The sequence below is a fragment of the Poecilia reticulata genome, linkage group LG1, assembly GCF_000633615.1.
Source record: "Poecilia reticulata strain Guanapo linkage group LG1, Guppy_female_1.0+MT, whole genome shotgun sequence".
Classification (NCBI taxonomy): domain Eukaryota; kingdom Metazoa; phylum Chordata; class Actinopteri; order Cyprinodontiformes; family Poeciliidae; genus Poecilia; species Poecilia reticulata.
Window position 1 is genome coordinate 11,638,291 of NC_024331.1, and position 16,981 is coordinate 11,655,271.

The 16,981-nt window shown below is 41.5% G+C and overlaps 1 protein-coding gene across 3 annotated transcripts in view; it reads right to left on the reverse strand.

Moving 5' to 3' along the window:
- The window catches only part of LOC103463029 (voltage-dependent T-type calcium channel subunit alpha-1H-like), a 246,303-nt gene extending 233,170 nt beyond the window's left edge, over positions 1 to 13,133 (reverse strand). For all 3 annotated transcript variants that reach the window (XM_017304531.1, XM_017304532.1, XM_017304529.1), the window contains exons 1-2: positions 12,819 to 13,133; positions 8,154 to 8,419 (exon numbers count right to left, since the gene is read on the reverse strand). In XM_017304531.1, the coding sequence (XP_017160020.1) occupies positions 8,154 to 8,395 (242 nt within the window). In that variant the 5' untranslated portion in view covers positions 8,396 to 8,419; positions 12,819 to 13,133. The remainder of the gene's footprint in view (positions 1 to 8,153; positions 8,420 to 12,818) is intronic.
- Between the last annotated feature and the right edge of the window lie 3,848 nt (positions 13,134 to 16,981).

Below are 16,981 nucleotides of genomic sequence, written 5' to 3' on the forward strand. Positions count from 1 at the left end.
TGTCACAGGGCCATGAAACCACGTTGCTCAGCCTCCAGGCAGAAGTCCGATAAGATGTTATCAAGGCATGTCCTTGGGAGCGCTCAGCTCCACAACTGCATGGATACAGGAGGGGGTGAGGTGGGAAGGAGCGTCATGTTTACATATCTTCAAGGAGACTGGAAATATGCAGCCCTTCCAAGGCAACACAGGAAAGTCAATTCAGAAATAGAATGTCTTAGGTCGGGAAGATTATCAATTTCAATCTTCCCTAAAGTCTCTCCGATCCCAATCATCCAAATTAGTTTGGTCGTTCCACTGAACCAAAACCAGCAACTTCTCCAAGATCGATTCAATCCCGTTAGTGAGTTTGAGTCCTCAGCTGGGCTGTGAGTCTCAGCAAGACTCGCATCCAACTTGCGTCTCTGTCCACACCAACAGTCTGAGTGTTCGCTAGTTCGGCAAAATCTGTCACAAACTTGTCAATCCAGGAATCCACAACCTCCAAACAGCAGAAATCCTGTTATCATGAATAAATTCAGGGTGAATCCCGTCAGGTGTGTCCCCACAGGACAAGAGGGCTCTCCTGTGCCCAGACTTCTCATCAAGAAAATGTGATCATTTGCATTGAGAGATCGGTTGACCAGATCCATAATTTGTAGATATGGAAGATGTGCAAAGAAAAGCTCCAAAAATATAGAAAAAGACAGGACAAAAACAGTCAAGGCAATGACCCAGTAGTCAAATCAACACTGGATAAAAATATAACTTTATAATTTTAATTTTGTCCATAAAAAGAGTTATGTAACAGGATCTAATTATTTATTTTTAAAAAACGAAATGTCAAATCATTCTAATTTCAGCTAAATTAGATTTTAGGTATTTTAGGCCCGAGCAGCAAAGTGCTGCAAAGGCGTACTGTAATTGCAGGATTTCTTTTTTGTTTTCTTTTCTGTCCAAAATCACAAATTTGGGGGCCTAAAAACATGTTCAAAAACTCACCAGACTTTACCCAAAATAGTGAACTGCATGAAATTAAAAGACTTATAATGGAATCAAAAGTGGGCGTGGCCAACCTGCTATTCAGCGCCCCATAACATGAGATAGAACAAACCGTACATCATACATAGTTGAAACTTGATAAGTAGGTAGATCACCAAAAGTCAAGAAAAAAAGTCTCTTGGAGGGATTCCTTAAAATGTGCAGCCATTTTAGATCAATGGGCAAATTTTGACAATATCTGATGTTTACACACCTTGAACTCCTCCAAGAAATTTTGAGCTACCAGCTTCATCTTTGGTCAGTGCACTTAAGGGATTGGTGACTTTTGAGCATGTTCAGGGGCGTGATTGAGCGGCGAACTTGGCGAACTCACCAAAGCAAACCAGACTCTATAACAGGGGTCCCCAAACTACGGCCCGCCTCCACATTTGGTCCGGCCCCCTGAACAATACCAGAAAGCATTCAAATTTTTTTTCATTTACTGTATTTTCCGGACTATAAGTCAACCACCAGGGGGCACTTTAGCAGGAAGTGAATCATTGGCAGTCTGGTTACTTGCACGCCAACATTAAGCCCACAAGCAGCAAAATGAGTAAGAAACTGATCAGATGTCTTTGGAAAGCTTCTTTGCAAAGGGGAAAAGGCCCAGAGAAGAGACAGGAGAATGGATTTATCCCGGACCGGTAGGTGAGTCCCACATTACAAACCCGCTCTGCRTAACATGCGGCGACCGGCTGCTAATGAGGCAACGAAGCTTCAAGCTGCTTTGCCACGTAGAGACCAAGCACACTGTGCTCAAGCAACACACTTCAGGTGTTATTGTCTCCCCTCACTCCCAGATGAAACCGTCTCATTGCAGAGAAACAAGCTCAGGGCTCCCGTTAGTCATTATCATGAGTTAAAATTTTCACAAAAGTAAAATGTTCGTTTTTGTGGTGCTTCTGTTATTTTGAAGGGATATATAAACGTTACCATAGCGACCAGAGTCAGAGCATTTGGGCAGTGGTCGAGAGGAGATGAGTAGAGCTTGTGAGTCTTAAGTCTGGTTTAGACGGAAAGATTTAAGAATTGTCGGCCGATTCTCCAAACCTCTGAGACCACAGAGCTGATAAAAGTCCAATAGGTTCGATCGGTTCGTGTCTCCAAGGCAGGACCAACACACCACACACGACCATCTCGATTCCAGAGGATAATCCAGTAAAACCCCCAACATAGCATACGGGAATTTAGAATAACCAAACACGGATGACGATGTAGAAGCAATAGTGATAGTTTGTGGAGTCATTTTAAGAGATAAAAGACATAACAAAAAGAAAAGGAGGTGGATAAAAGGCGACGGGAGCAGCTGCTCTATTTGCTGCGCTATGATTTGGAGGTGAATATGTTTTTTCATAGTTAACATTTTTAACTGAATAAACATAATAATGACCTTTAAATTTAATAATAAACATTTCCACATGTCAACTCCAATATCTACCGGACTCTCAGTTGCGCGAAATGTCAGCTGTTTGGGATTCTGTTCTTACGTCACCCCGCTTTCTGATTGGCTACTTGTCACATTCAAAAGGTTGTATTCTCGTTCCAAGTCAGGGAAAACCCCACAGGCTGCAATAAAAGGGCCAAGACAACCCTAATAGGGCATATTCAGTATTTAGTGGGAACACCAACATGCAGAAGCCTTATCTGACTGTTCAACCCTTATCTGACTGTTTTTTGTTACTAATAGTTCATCATTAAATTGACTTTTGCAATTCATCCTGGGCCTGACCGTGTCTATCCTCACCACCAACAACCACATTTCATACAAAAATGAAAAAAACTCAAACGCAGACAGGATTCAAAGTAGCATGACTATTTGGAAAATAAAGCAAGGAGGCAGGAGATTAATGTGCAAGAAAACAAGGCATGAGAAAGAAAGAAGAAATAGGATTTGATCAGTGATAATCCACCTTGTATAAGATCTTAAACACATTTTTATATGTGTTGAACAAACTCCAGCCTCGTTGCTTTCCTTCCACATCACTCAGTAATTTATGCTTGCAGACAGAAAAGGTGCAAAAGCAACGAACTCTGTTTGGCATGCATGATAAAATGAGACAGTGAGAGCTGGGCAACATCTGACAAAAATAAAGCTGCAAGCAGAAGCAATCGGGTCGTCTGGGCAGAGCTACACTGTTTCCAAGCAACCAGGTGATTCCTCCGAAGAGCCTCTCCTGGGGAGATTCCCTTGTTTATATGCAGGCATTTCCTCACTTGTGAGTCCACACGCTTGATAGTGCGTGCACCATTGCTCAACTGTAAGTACTTACAAATGTGTGTAAGTTAGTGCTGAGACAGAGAGAGTACAGTGATTTGGGATGCGACCATGACAACAACTCAGCGGGGTGCTGTGGAGATATGTTGATCACTTTCAGGCAGTGGTGGGAAGTGTACTTAAGTAAATTTTTCGTGTATCTGTACTTTACTTAAGTAGATTTAATAATGGATACTTTCTACTTTTACTCCACTACATTTTACAGCAAGTATCTCTACTTTCTACTTCACTACATTTCTACAAAACCGTTGCGTTACTCGTTACATCCGAGACGTGTTGCGCTTTTTTTTCCTTTGTTTTTAAAATGTGAAGTTCAGGGACTTAACGTGGCGCTGTCAAATCAAAGCAATAACATGACTTGCTAATTACATGGTCTGTTGTCACCCATCGCCTCCCCATTTACTCGCACACGGAGCTCCAAGACATGCGCAGTGGTTTCCTCTGAGAGTGAGAAGATGTCTATTTAATCGTCAGAAATAGAATCCCGCTACATAATTCTTAAGAAATCCGATGGCGACAGGCAAATTCAGCAGCGCTTTGCTTTCAGAGCCGGTGGGGACTACGTAACTTTTAGCGTCACTTGGAAAGGAAGCTTAGAAAGGTAAGCTCTGTGGACGTGATATTAGCAAAGCTAGCTGTACAGGGATAAATATGTTCCATTTGTGATGAAAAAAACGCTGTCACTCACTACGCTAAATTATTGTGTGAAGGTGTTGACTGACATGCCGCATATATGGGACAACACTGTGTCCAAAGTCTGCTATATAGTGATGTGGCATACATGAACGATCCGATTCTTCTGGACGGATCTTTACTAAGTCCGATAGGACTGAAGCTTCACTGAGAGCCGTTCTTTGTTCTTGTAATGCTCTGTGTGTTAACAGAGCTGTTGTTTTACTCCTGTTTATCAACTTATTTTCCCCTTTGCTATGCTGCACAAATTATTACATTATTGTTAAATTATTAACTAATAAAGAGAAATTTGCTTAGTCCTGTCTTGCATGTTGACAGAAACCAAACTGTTCACAGATTTATGTCCAGAGAGAATACATATTTTACATATGAAAACATCAGAAGTCTCCTCAGCTTTAATTCAAGTCATAGTTCATAGAATTTGAGTAAAAAAAATAATGGCGCTATGATCATTTTTGTGATGGATTCTTGCTTATCCCACATTGGAACAGTGAAGTCTGGTTTTGTGGACATGACTCACTAGTAATGGCGCCTGCAGGAGCGTTGCTAGCAAACCAGTAATGTATATCAATGAAGAAATTCTAGAACTGCTCAAATCTGAAACCGCTCCATTTTTGTTTGCATTTTATGAAGAAGGATGTTGCGCCGATCTTCTTCAGAGGATTTGTGTCTAGGCCTGTCGCGATAAACGATAAATCAATTAATCGCACGATAAATTAAACCTATCGACCTCATTTTAATTATCGGCTTTATCGTCTCTTCCTGCCTTTTATTCTTTCTGTTGATGACACTGAATGAAAAAAGGCTAAACTCCGGTGCTCTCCACTGACCCTCCCTTCCTATTTCCTTAGTCTAATGTCCAGCGGACACTACAGAGTTGTCGGACCATTTTCAAAACCTGAGAGACACATTAGCTGACAGAAATCCTAGGTATAATTGTGTGGTGTCCAGCCAAACAGCCATTATTTTGGCAAGTCCAGTAAACTAATTTTAAAATCAGGTATTAATCAATGCTTTTCTAGAATCTACCTGTGATGCATGTGGCTAGAGTCAGCATAAAGTCCTGACTGAATGAAAATCATTGTAACCTATTTATGTCACGTTAATGAAGAACAGCTGAAAAGTTACCGGGTTTATCAACTGCGGAAGCAATTTGGCTCCAACTCCTCTCCTTGTCATTTCTATATTCTTTGCACGAAATGTTGAATAAACATTAATGTTGTTTCCACATATCATCTCAATGTCCGCTGGACTTTGTGTTGCGCCATGTCAGCTGTTTGGGATTCCCCTCGTTATTTGGGATTGGCTACCTGTCACATTCAGCATTAAGCTCCCAGTCGGGGAAAACCCCTGATTTAGATCGGAGCGGCCAAGATGATCTACCGTAACCCACCACACACTGCAGGATGATCGGTTACGAAATCACCAGTGATAATCTTAGATCGGCCACCGATCTAAGATTGTCATAAGAGGAAAATAGGGGCAAAAAATGGTGTAGTGTGAAATACTGCATTAGGTAGTCGGATGTGCCCATCTTCTCTATCTAAATCTAGTGATTACTGAAGGGCAATATAGTATACAGACTTTATAATCTGCACTCTTTTGGTTGAATGCAGTATTTATTTCCACTTTGGCTTTATGTTGATTAGTTTTTATTCAAGTACGTTTTTTGTTAATGGAGACTGAGAATCCATTTTATTTTTGGTTGTTTTGTTTATCAGCTCCAGTGTTTTGTGTTATTTTGAAAATAAAGTGTATCTATCTATGGCAGGAAATTGCATGCATTATTAGTCATTTCCATTAAATCAGTGTCAAAAGGTCTTGAAACAATATTATCATTTATCAAAATAATTTTTTAGACAATTAATCGTCCAGTACAATTTGTTTTCGTGACAGGCCTATTTGTGTCATTTTCTTTCAGTAGTTCTTTGTGCAACGCCACCACACGTGACGGGGGGGAACAGGTTTTCAGTTAGTTTGGATTGTTTGACATAGTGCAGTATGAACTACAGCAGCTGAAAATGTAACAAATGTTGCAATTTTAGTTCCCAATCAAACCGAATCTACCGGACTATCAGGTGTGAAAACACCCTCAGTTACACTGGGTCAGTCAGCAAACTCAATCACTTACATGATTGGTAGTTTTTCTCTTTTCTCATTCTCCTTCTTCCAAAAAATGGTTGACAAAGTTTTCAGTCTGGTGTTTTGGTTTCAACCATCCCTTTCTTTGAAGGATAATTTTGTTTACAGAGGCTTCATAAATCATTTCATTTGTTGTTTCTATTGTTTTGTTTATTTTGGATATTTAGAATGTCTTCTAGTTCCAGTGTCAATTGTTCATTAGAATTTAAAGTCTTTTGATCTTTGAGAACGTGTTCTTGTATTATTTTGCCATTACCATTATATTATTTGAAACAAGAATAAGTTTACATAAATTAATTTTACTTAGACTGCAAAGAAAATACTAAGATAATTATGTAAATAATACAAAGCAAACCACTGTGAATCAACCCACGTAAAGTTGATATCCAGTATCCGTACCCAGCTCTGCACAGGTCCGCCACCTTTCCAAAGGTCCCAAACTCCCATCTTCTTTGTGTTACTCTGATCCTTTCAGAAGTAGCATCGTTGTCCGTCCATCTTTATGGTTCGTGTAGTAATCACTGTTCCGCCATGTTTATTCTGAGTGTCCACTCTTTACAGCCAGTGCATGTCTTTTCTTTATTTTTTGTCCTATTATTCTTCTTTTCGCTTTATGTCTTTTTCCTTCTTTCCTTTACACTTTTTTCTAATTTGACTTCACTCTACTGTATAGCAGCTGGGACAGTTGTTATACAGCAATTCTGTATAACAACAGAGTTATCATAATATAACTGTTATATTATGATATCGGCCCTTCTGACCATCTACAGGCAAGGTAGATGAAGCTCCCTGTATAAGGACACAACAGCAAGGTGGGGGCTCGAACCGATGACGCACCGATTGCAGAATGAACTTCTACCATCATTGCCACCATCGTCCCAGAAAATTGGTGCTGTTAGGTAAGAGTATTTTGCACACTGTAGAACCTTCTCTGTCATACAAGTGAAAGCTATTATTTAGCTGAGGACAGTGAGCTTAGCTCCACAATACATTAAAGGTCTGCTGTTGGAGCAGCCTTCCAGACCTCTCAGGTCTCGTGGTTCTGGTTCTGCTCTGCATCAATAGAACCAGAACCAAACTTACAACCATCAGATTCATTTCATTCAGTCATTCTTGCTGCCACCCCACTGAGCTGCCACCAACCACGCTATGATGCCATGTGATTCTTTTTCCTGTTACTCCTGGTGTACATTTTATTTATTCAGCAATTACCTATCTATATTTTATGGAGAACACAAAGTGCTGACTGTTGCAGCAACCCACGGACATGCCATGGCAAGCGCATAACACACACACACACACACACTCACCCACACACACACACCCATAGGCAAGCACTCATAAAGTCATAAGCTGTGGAAAATATTCAATTTGGACAGACTCAACAAATCCCTGACGTCCTGCTGACGTTTATACACACTTCACAGTATTCCTGGCCACTCACACACACACGCTCACCCGCACGCACGCACACGCAGACACACACACCACTCAGCACCAATAACCAGGCCCAAACAATCTAGCACCTTTATAGGGGGAACTGGATGGAGGCAGAGAGATGGCGAGAAGGAAAAGGAGGTGAGAAGATAAAGACAGCAGTGGAGTCGAGTTTGGGAGCTGACGCGAGTTTTCTTCACCATTTGTAACCCCTTGTGCCATATAAATAGAGGCCAGTAACAATACAACTGACAGGTAGCTGTAACCCTGCAGATTCATTAGGGCTTGTCACTATGGAAACCTGCAATCAGGACCAAAATGCCGGCCATGTCTTTCTACAAGGAATGGGCCCAGGAAAATACCTGAGCTCCTCCAAACACACATCCATATGAAAACACACACATATGCATGGCACTAACCTTCCTCCCACCTCTCATGTGTTTGAAGGGAACATAAACATCTCAGCACTTGTTACCTTGTATGTGCACCAGTTCTGAGGAAGTGCAGAGCGGAAACAGACAATGGAGTCATAAAAAGAGTCGCAGTCGTGAGCATGTTAAGGAGTATTTCCAGCAATAAAGGATATGGGTGGCAGACAACACGAAGGCACCAGGAGCGGGGAGGGCTGGTTTGGGTCAGAGCCAACAGAACCACTGGAGCTAAGGAGGGGTACGGCAGCTCTTCCTTTTCCTTCTCCTCTTCCTCCCCTTTGTTCTCCAACTCTTCTTCCTCCAATGACACATGTATCTTTTCCCCATCCTCCTCCTGATCCTCTGCCTCCTGCACTGGTTCTTCATGCTGCAGGTCTGGCTCCTGGGCGCCCGTCATGGCCACACCGTGAACAGCATGAACCTATAAAAGGGGACAAATGGGCACCGTCAGACTGATCTTCCTCTGCAGGCTTTATTCATCTGTTTTTCTGTCTCCAAATCAAACTCAACTGTCTCTGTGTGTCCCTCACTTCCACCCAGCAGCAATCCAGTCCAGGAAACGTGAATATACACCGATCTAAACAGAAGTAAACTAAATGATGTGCAAGAGCGCAAACAGGGTCAGAGACGACAACAGGGAGCACTCATAATAATCCTGTACTCATCTGTGAAACACCAGGCCATTACTGCTGAGGCTTTTAATCCAGACTAGCTCCAAACAATCTGGACATAAAAAAGATGTTGTGTCTGTCAACTTTTTTTTCCTGTCAAAAGAGAACAAAGGCTGGCACTGGGGACTGAAAGTGTTTTTCAACCAGCATAGCCACATCAACACTGTTGGATGTGAGAGTCTATTTGGCTCTACATCACATGCTGTTAACTTCAATCATTTTAGGAAAGTTAGTACCTTAACTTCAATTTAGCATTCAATACTAGATCTGTCCATATGTAGTTATAAAACACTTATTAGCACTGATTAGTGTTCATTTTTAGATGTTAACTTTGTCACAGGATTTGTTTTTTGCAGCATGGCAGTAAATCAGTGCTCCACATCCAGTTGCTCCCTGGGGTTGACCTTGAAACCTTTGCTTCATATCTTCCATCCTTCTCTCTCTGCTAACTTCCTGTCTGAGTACTGTCCAAATGATTCCACTAGCACCACAAAAATCAAAAGTCAAGAGTTTGGATCTTATGAGTCAATGTTTACCTATACAGATTTGTTTAAAAACCATATTTTATTAACACTCTGTTTCAACATTCTTTGTATGTCAATTAAAAGTATTAGTAATCTGCAATCAATTGCAATTTGCACAAATTTGTCCAACACCAAAAACAAAAATTTGCTGTGTTGCAGAATTCACACTGGTTATTACAAGTATAAACTTCACTGAACTTTAATGGGATTTGGAGAAACACAAAGCACTTGTAAAGTGCAAGGAAAATCAGACATTGAAGAGAGTCTGACCATGAGTTTTCAAGCCCTGCTACAATTTCACAATTTAGGTCTGAATTTTGACTTGACAAATCAAACACATGAATATGCTTCTATCCTAAACTATTCCACTGCTGCTCTGGTTAGGTGTTCTGTGTCGCTGTCCTCCTGGAAGGTCCATTTCCAACCCAGTCTCAAGTATTTTGTAGTTTCTAAAAGTTTTGGATTGCTCTGTTCTGTGACTGATGAAAATGCATCGCCACATCATGTTGCTGCCACCATCATGTTTTTATCAGTTCATGTAAAAATGATCATAATAATTTTGCATGGAAGCCAACTTTGGTCTCATGTGATCAGTGCACCTTCCTCTACATGTTTGCTGTCTCCCACATGGCTTTTCTTCAACAGGAATTATTATGGCTTCTTGCTGAGCTCTATAAAGAGCTGATTTGTGGAGTCCATGACTAATAGCTCACCTGTCAGTAGAGCTGTGGTTCTGTGGCTCCTCCACAGTCACCATGAAATAGCATTCATCTTCTCTGATGAATGCTATTTTTGCCTGGCCAATTATTGCTGCTTTGCAGTTACAAAATACCAAATTTTCAGATAATGGACTGGACAATGCTCCATGAAATGTTAAAGCCTTGGGATATTGCCTCTGTGTATCTTTTCCCCAGGGTTCTATGGTCTTTATGATGCTGTTTGAACACTAAACAATTTTGTTTTTCCTCAAGATTAAATCACATGTATTTATTGCATTTATTTCACTAAGGGCTATCAGAAATGAAGAGCTGAAAACAAATGTAACAAACTTTTCAGATTTTTTTGTAAGCATGTTTAGGCCTGACTCAATAAGCAATAAATCAATTAGTCACATGATAAATGATATAAGTTAAGTTAAAATAATTGTTTTTTTTTCTACCAAGCATTAGTCTGATCCCAACACATTGAAAGCAACAGCGATGGTCCCTCACAGCTAATCATCCGTTGCAGATTTCCCAGATTGGAAAAACATTACCAACCAGTAAGCCTGTCTCCGGTTTACTGACACTGGGATGTCTAATCCACAAATAAAATACAAAACGGTCAGCACAAAATAGTGCAGTTTGCTTAATCGCAAATAAATGCTGTCTATAATAATAATCTAGTTGAAAAGCCAGCATTTAGAAAAATGCTGTAACATTTGTAGTAAGTTTACACTTTTTTCACTAAAGTCCTAACTGACAGTTTTCCCTGTCTGAGCCTAACTGTTACTTTCAGAGTCTTTATAACCCATTCGATTTCTTTTGTTTTATTTATTTTAGATACTTAAAATCTTCCAGTTCCATTGTTAAATCTTCTTTAGAAATTTGTTTGTTGATCTTTGAGAGGGTGTACTTGCATTCTTATGTTATTAGTTAGCAATATTATCACTCATTGCCATAATTTTTGGGACAATTAACTTTTATGCTGGACCTAAACACGTTTAAATTAGTTCTGTTTCACAAATAGGTAGCACTTTGTCTTCATCTAACATAAAATCCCCCCAAAATACATTTAAGTGAAAGAGTGAAAAAAAAACTGAAAGCTTTTGCATAAATCTGCTCATATGATGAGGACGATGATAATAGTTATTATTTTTCACTGACTGCGTTGACATTGATCAGATACTCCAGCCAATGGTTAATTTTTAGATACTGGTGGAGATTCCTTTAAGCACTGAAATAATCTTGGAAATGTCAAAATGAATGACCTGGGAATCATTTACTTTTAATCCTTCCATGCATGAATTCTGATCCTTTGTGTCAGGATTTTTTTTCCAATTTTTTTTTATTTTCTTAAGGTATAAAAAAAAGGTAGGACAATTTTTTTTGTAAAATTCTTTTTTATTTTATTTTATTTTTTTAGGTGATCAATTGTAATTTTCTCCAAATACAAAGTTATTTAAAAAACGCATCAGTAGTATTGTTCTTTAGGGGTTATCTGATGTCATTTCTTTTTACAGTAGAAGGAGGGACCGGGATGATTGGCATGCTTTTTGTCTGTCGGCCATATTGGATTTAACAAAAATCATTTCTTGCATTTGCAGCTTATGGCCAGTAGTTGATAGTGTATTTTATGATGCATTAGTGTCCACTTCAGTGGTCTGTGTGCATTTATGACATAAAAATCCACAAGAAGCTCAAGAAAATTAGACAGCTGTCCACTGTAGTGACCACTATGCATGAAAGGGTTAATATCCCTTCAAATGTTTATCAGGCAAGAGAAGATATAAGGTGGAACATTCTACAACACACCCACATTGCCATGGTTACACACATACCAAATGCTGCCCATGTTTGATCCGCTAAATGCTCTTTCCATCATTTATGGGTCCCCTGAGATCCTGAGGGGAATCATTCCAAAAGATACAACGTCTTTAAGAAGTTAGAACAAAAATCTGAACTATTTTGGACAAAACAGCACAGGGCAGCATTCTCTGGCATATGTGTAAAAAGTCCACCAGGAGAGCTGGCGAGCCAGCTCTCACTTTAAAGAGGAGTCCTTCTGTGTGTGCATCTTTGATGAAAATAATGAGACTTATTCACCACTATCCCTCCTTTTTCACTCAGTTTGCTATGGAAAGTCAGCTTTTAAAATGAAAGGAGTCCAGGGCTGCACATTTGAGAGCTTTTTGTTATTCAATAGTGACTGTTGGGTAGATATCAATTAAACAGAAAATTAAAACAGGAAGTCATTTCTTCTACCTGAAAATAGGCTGATGTACCTTGAAAATGATTTTTTTAATGCATTACAAGCGTCTCTTGCTGACAGTCTGGCCATGATGGAATTAAATTATCTCCTGATATAAATAACTCTCAAACACAATCATGTATATTTATCCATGAACAAGACCTCACCCTGGTGGTTTTACTTTAGGAATGCAGAATCATTTTCAATCATTTATCGTCCTTAAATTTTAAAGCAGGAGCTTAAAAGTGTCTAATGCTGAACAAAATCAAAATTATCTCCACATCTGCAAAAACAACACAGTTTATCCAAAAAAGGATCCATATATTTCAGAAAGCTGACATTTATGATGCAACTCTGCCAGACAAACGGAGTGAAATGATGATTCTGGTTCTAATTAAAACCAAATATTTTAAACAAAATCTTTAAATACTTCCATGATTCAGGCAGTCAATCAACCCAGGCACCCTTTCCTTAACAAGATCAAAGACTAATTTTATTACATAGACTTGTAATTTCGAAAAATCCATTCTGTAGAGAGCGTTAATGACAAAGAGCGACATCACATCCAGAAATGTTCTGTTGTGCAGCCCATTCAGTGCTGAACACGGGGCAGCGCAGCAAGAAAAGTGCAAATAAAAGCAGCAAAAATGATGGAAACTTTGCCAGCGCCTCTTACCGGGAGCAGCGTCCGCACAGCAGCTTCACTCACTCAGCTCCGGGTTCGCCGTGCGCCCTGAGATCCAGGAGCCCGTTGTTCCATCTGAGAGCCGTCAGCGCTGCTCTGCCTCCTCCTCCCGCCCTTCTGCCACTATCCAAACTCAGTCCGTCAGCAGGATGACAGAGATGAACCAGAACACGAAAGAAGGAAGCAGGTGTATGAAAAGCACAAGTTTTACTTAAAAGGTAAAGTGTAGTTAGAAGCGAGCGTGTTCCTCCCAGGCGTCCGGGTCCGCGCAGCGCAGCGTTCCGGTGCCGGAGTTTAGGAGCTGCGTCAAGCCAGGAGACACAGGCGGAGGGGGCTTACTTTCAAAATAAAACAGTTTGCTCCAGGAAGTTTGGTTTCAAGATCTAACATGTAAAACAGAAGGCTTAATGGTGCAAATGAATGTTTTCGGAGCTGCTTCATGTGATAAATATAAACCTGCGTAGCTGAGTCATCCAGCTATCTTTTATTGATAAATAAAACTCATTTTTAAGTGGACTCGTCTCCCTAGATTAATTATGGTGATTAGCAGACGGAAGAATTTGTACTTTTATTAAAAAAAAAAAAAAAAAGGGAAAAACTTTTGAAAACTAATAAATTGTTTAAATTATGCTTTCTGGGCCAGTTTCTCACATCTTCGTCTTGATTTTATCAAATCATATATTTTTTTTGTTCTAACTTTTAATTTTTACTGCCCAGAGTGTATTTCCATATGGGACCCATAAATGTTTGAAACAGGCTTAAAATGAGCTCCCATACGGGAGTTCAGGTCTGATGTAGGTCAGCTTTGGTCACTACACTGTAAAACATTCAAAAATAGTTTAACTTCAAAATGAACGTTTATGAAGTTGATATAACAAGATACAAGTTGTCTAAAAATAGTTTTATAAGTTGTGTCGAGGAATCTGGTATGGGTATGTGAGATCTGTCCAGGTATACGCAGAAAAATGGAATAAAGGCCTGAGAAATAACAGTATATCGAATAATGATTAAATGATGATTATAAGTGATAAGTGATTATAAAGTGACAATACACAGGCCAATGAAGAAGTGTCTGTAATGTATGGTCAAAACATGTATTCTGTATTTCTGATTAAGTAAATGTTATAATAATGTATACTCTGTACTCCTAATCAGTTGATGTTCTGTACTTATAATCAAGTGAATGATAATAGTTTATATTATGAAAGGCTGGAGGTTATACTTTTGAGTCAACTAACAAATAACATGATTATATAAAATCAGCATGTATTATTAAAACCATGGATACTGTGGTAAGGGAAAAGAATACTTCTCACTGAGCAAAAGGCGAGGGGTGAGTCAYCAAATGGGGAAGGAAAGCAAGGGTGCGGCAGAATGGGAAACAGATGGTCAACGGAAAAGAAGGAACTGCCCCGATGAAGCGAGTAGGTAGGGATGAGTCATTGGAAACTTGAGAAAGAGCCCGGTGCTTTCCACCGGCAGCCCTGCCTTGCATGATCTCAGGCAATGACATAATGCGATGGGCGGGTTCCCTGGAAACACAGGGCATAAATACTGCTGTACGGGACAGAACGGGGTTCTTCGTCGGCAGCGCAGAAGCGGAATCATCAGAGGGAGCTGACTAAAGACCGGCAGAGGATTACACCGAGGGACCAGGGAAACTTATTCCACGACTTCACGCTGCCTAGAAGGGACGAGTTCCACCAGCCAACACCCCTGGTTCCAGATCCGGCCGAATCCTCTGCCTCTACTCAACGCTCTCAACCCCGGTGCGGCTGACTTGGAGAAGAGACGGAGGTCCTTTAAAGACAAGGAGCCTGCATGTTCAATGGAAAGCGTGAGCCTTCTCTCCGCTTCTCTTCAGTAAAGAGGACTTTGCTCCGGCTGGACAAAGACTCTGACCAAGGACCTCAAAAGATTAAAGCTGCCGAGACCAATGACCATCGGGTATGAGTTAACCAGCTTCTCCCAAAGCCTCGCTCAGTGAATTTAGTGAAACAGGTTAGGAATGAGAACAAGGAAAAGAGGTGATAAATCCTATTTGATTTCATTATATTTTTGCTTCTTTTATAACTCTTGGAAATTAATTTGTTGTTATATGCCCCTGCTAAAGCTTGCTTAATAAACTTGTAATGCTAAAATTCTAATGAGGATTGTGAACAGTGAGTTTAATTGTGTCAGTCTTAATTATTGTTGGTTCTCCTAAATATAGTAAAACAACATACATGATGCTAGAGACAGGGTGGCTTTGTGTTTTCCTCTGGTGAGTGTTRAAATAATGACCTTGGGACTTAACTCTAAGTCACTAAATTTAATCTAGCCGTTAACAAGTGCCGTTATTTTAGGAAAGGAGCTACCGTTAACAGGAGTGGTTGTAGGGGTTATGTCGCTGTGAGGGCTACTCAGCGGATTGCCCCTCAACTGTAAAAGGTCATAACTTCTGGATCGAAGGTAGTCAGAGCTAGACGAGTCCTTTCCGACCCCAGTTTAAACAGATAATTCTCCACAAACTATCGCTAGGGTAAGACCCGAGTTTCTGGGGGTTTTCCGGACCTGTTAGACAGAGAACTGGGCAGTAGTGAGTCCAAAGAGTTGTGAGGAGTGGGCGGGACTTACTATTGGGTAGTAACAGACATGGCGTCCCTGGGTGGGCCCCACCCTAATGAGTAGGAGGGCCCTACTTTAACCAAGTCGGTAAAAACAGACGAGAGGGTCTGAATAGCTCACTTGGGAGACCAGCTCTTAGGAAATAGAGTTGGGAGCGACTGATGAGGCTTATCAGTCGCGACCCTTGCAGTAACTGTACAGCGTGCAGGCGAGGGAAAAGCTTCCACTGAAGATGAACAATTGCATCTGGAAGGGAAGCCAGTAGCCAACCTAGCCTAGACCCATCCCTGCTCTGAGGTACCCTGAGAGGCTTTGGGGGATAGGCRACTCGGAGACAAAGACAACCATGGATGCTGCAACCGAAGCATCAGGGCTCCCATCAACATCGGACATGGAGCTGGATACCAGCCCCGACAGAACCGAGAGGGAAGAACGACTTCGCCTCTCCCAAAGTGGGTTACGGCAACTTCCAGTGAGGCTGATACTGCTGGGCGACGGATACAAGACCTGGACGACACCAAACCAGCAGATGCTCTGCGAGGCCCATCTTGCTGGAAACCCAAATGGATCACGAATCCTGATGGAAGTGACATTGGAGAATCAACAGATCTACTTATGCCCCAAGCTCAAAGACAACCACCGGCTGATGATCGCCCGGTGCCCGGTGAARATCGTCAARAGGACDGAGGTTAAAGAATGGCTGGAGTGGTTCGCCGACCTCCTGGAAGAGTGGCCTGACGGCCAACTACGGATGATGGACAGCCCGTCTGAGAAGTACGACGGCATAGTAAAGCTGGTGGCATTGGCTGCCGGGGTGGATGGGATCCTGGTGGACCATTTGGCCCGACAAACATCCCGCTACACCGARTGCGCAGARGTCTTGGAGAAAATTGGATTATACAAGAAAAAGAGAAAAGAGTACCAAGCCCGGGACCKTGTGGACTCGGAGGTGGCTGAACCTCCGTCTCGGCAGGATAGCCGAAACCCGTCGCCCCAGCCGGAACGGCCCCTGATAGACCTAACAAAGGACGACGACGAAGACCTTCAGGACACAYACCCTGGGCCGTCAGACCAGGGAGTCCCTAGTGRATYACCGGCCTGGGCTCCGGCCAAGGAGCAGTGGGATAAAGTGATAGAGGAATGGTCCCTCTGGAGTGAACCGGGAAACAAGCCCCTACCGCAAGCTCACAGCACGGAGAGAAAGGCACCAGCTCCTCCGCCGCCGCCATCAGGAAACAGCTCGGACGACGAGGAAAGCGACAATGACAAGGGCGGGACTTACTATTGGGTAGTAACAGACATGGCGTCCCTGGGTGAGGGACTTATAGCCCCAAGAAAAAGACTCAGAAATCAAACACCCGGAGGAGGCCTCGAGAACTGCCTCCGCTGCCAGCTGATACAATCAACATCAGAGTACAGTCTGGGCTCAAGGTGTATCAACTCATCGGAGAACCTTGGGAGATTGAAGGCGACGGGTTGATCGTATTCACGGATAAGAAATACAAAGTCCACAACCGAAAGTTCAGGTCGGAACTCAACCTCCAGGC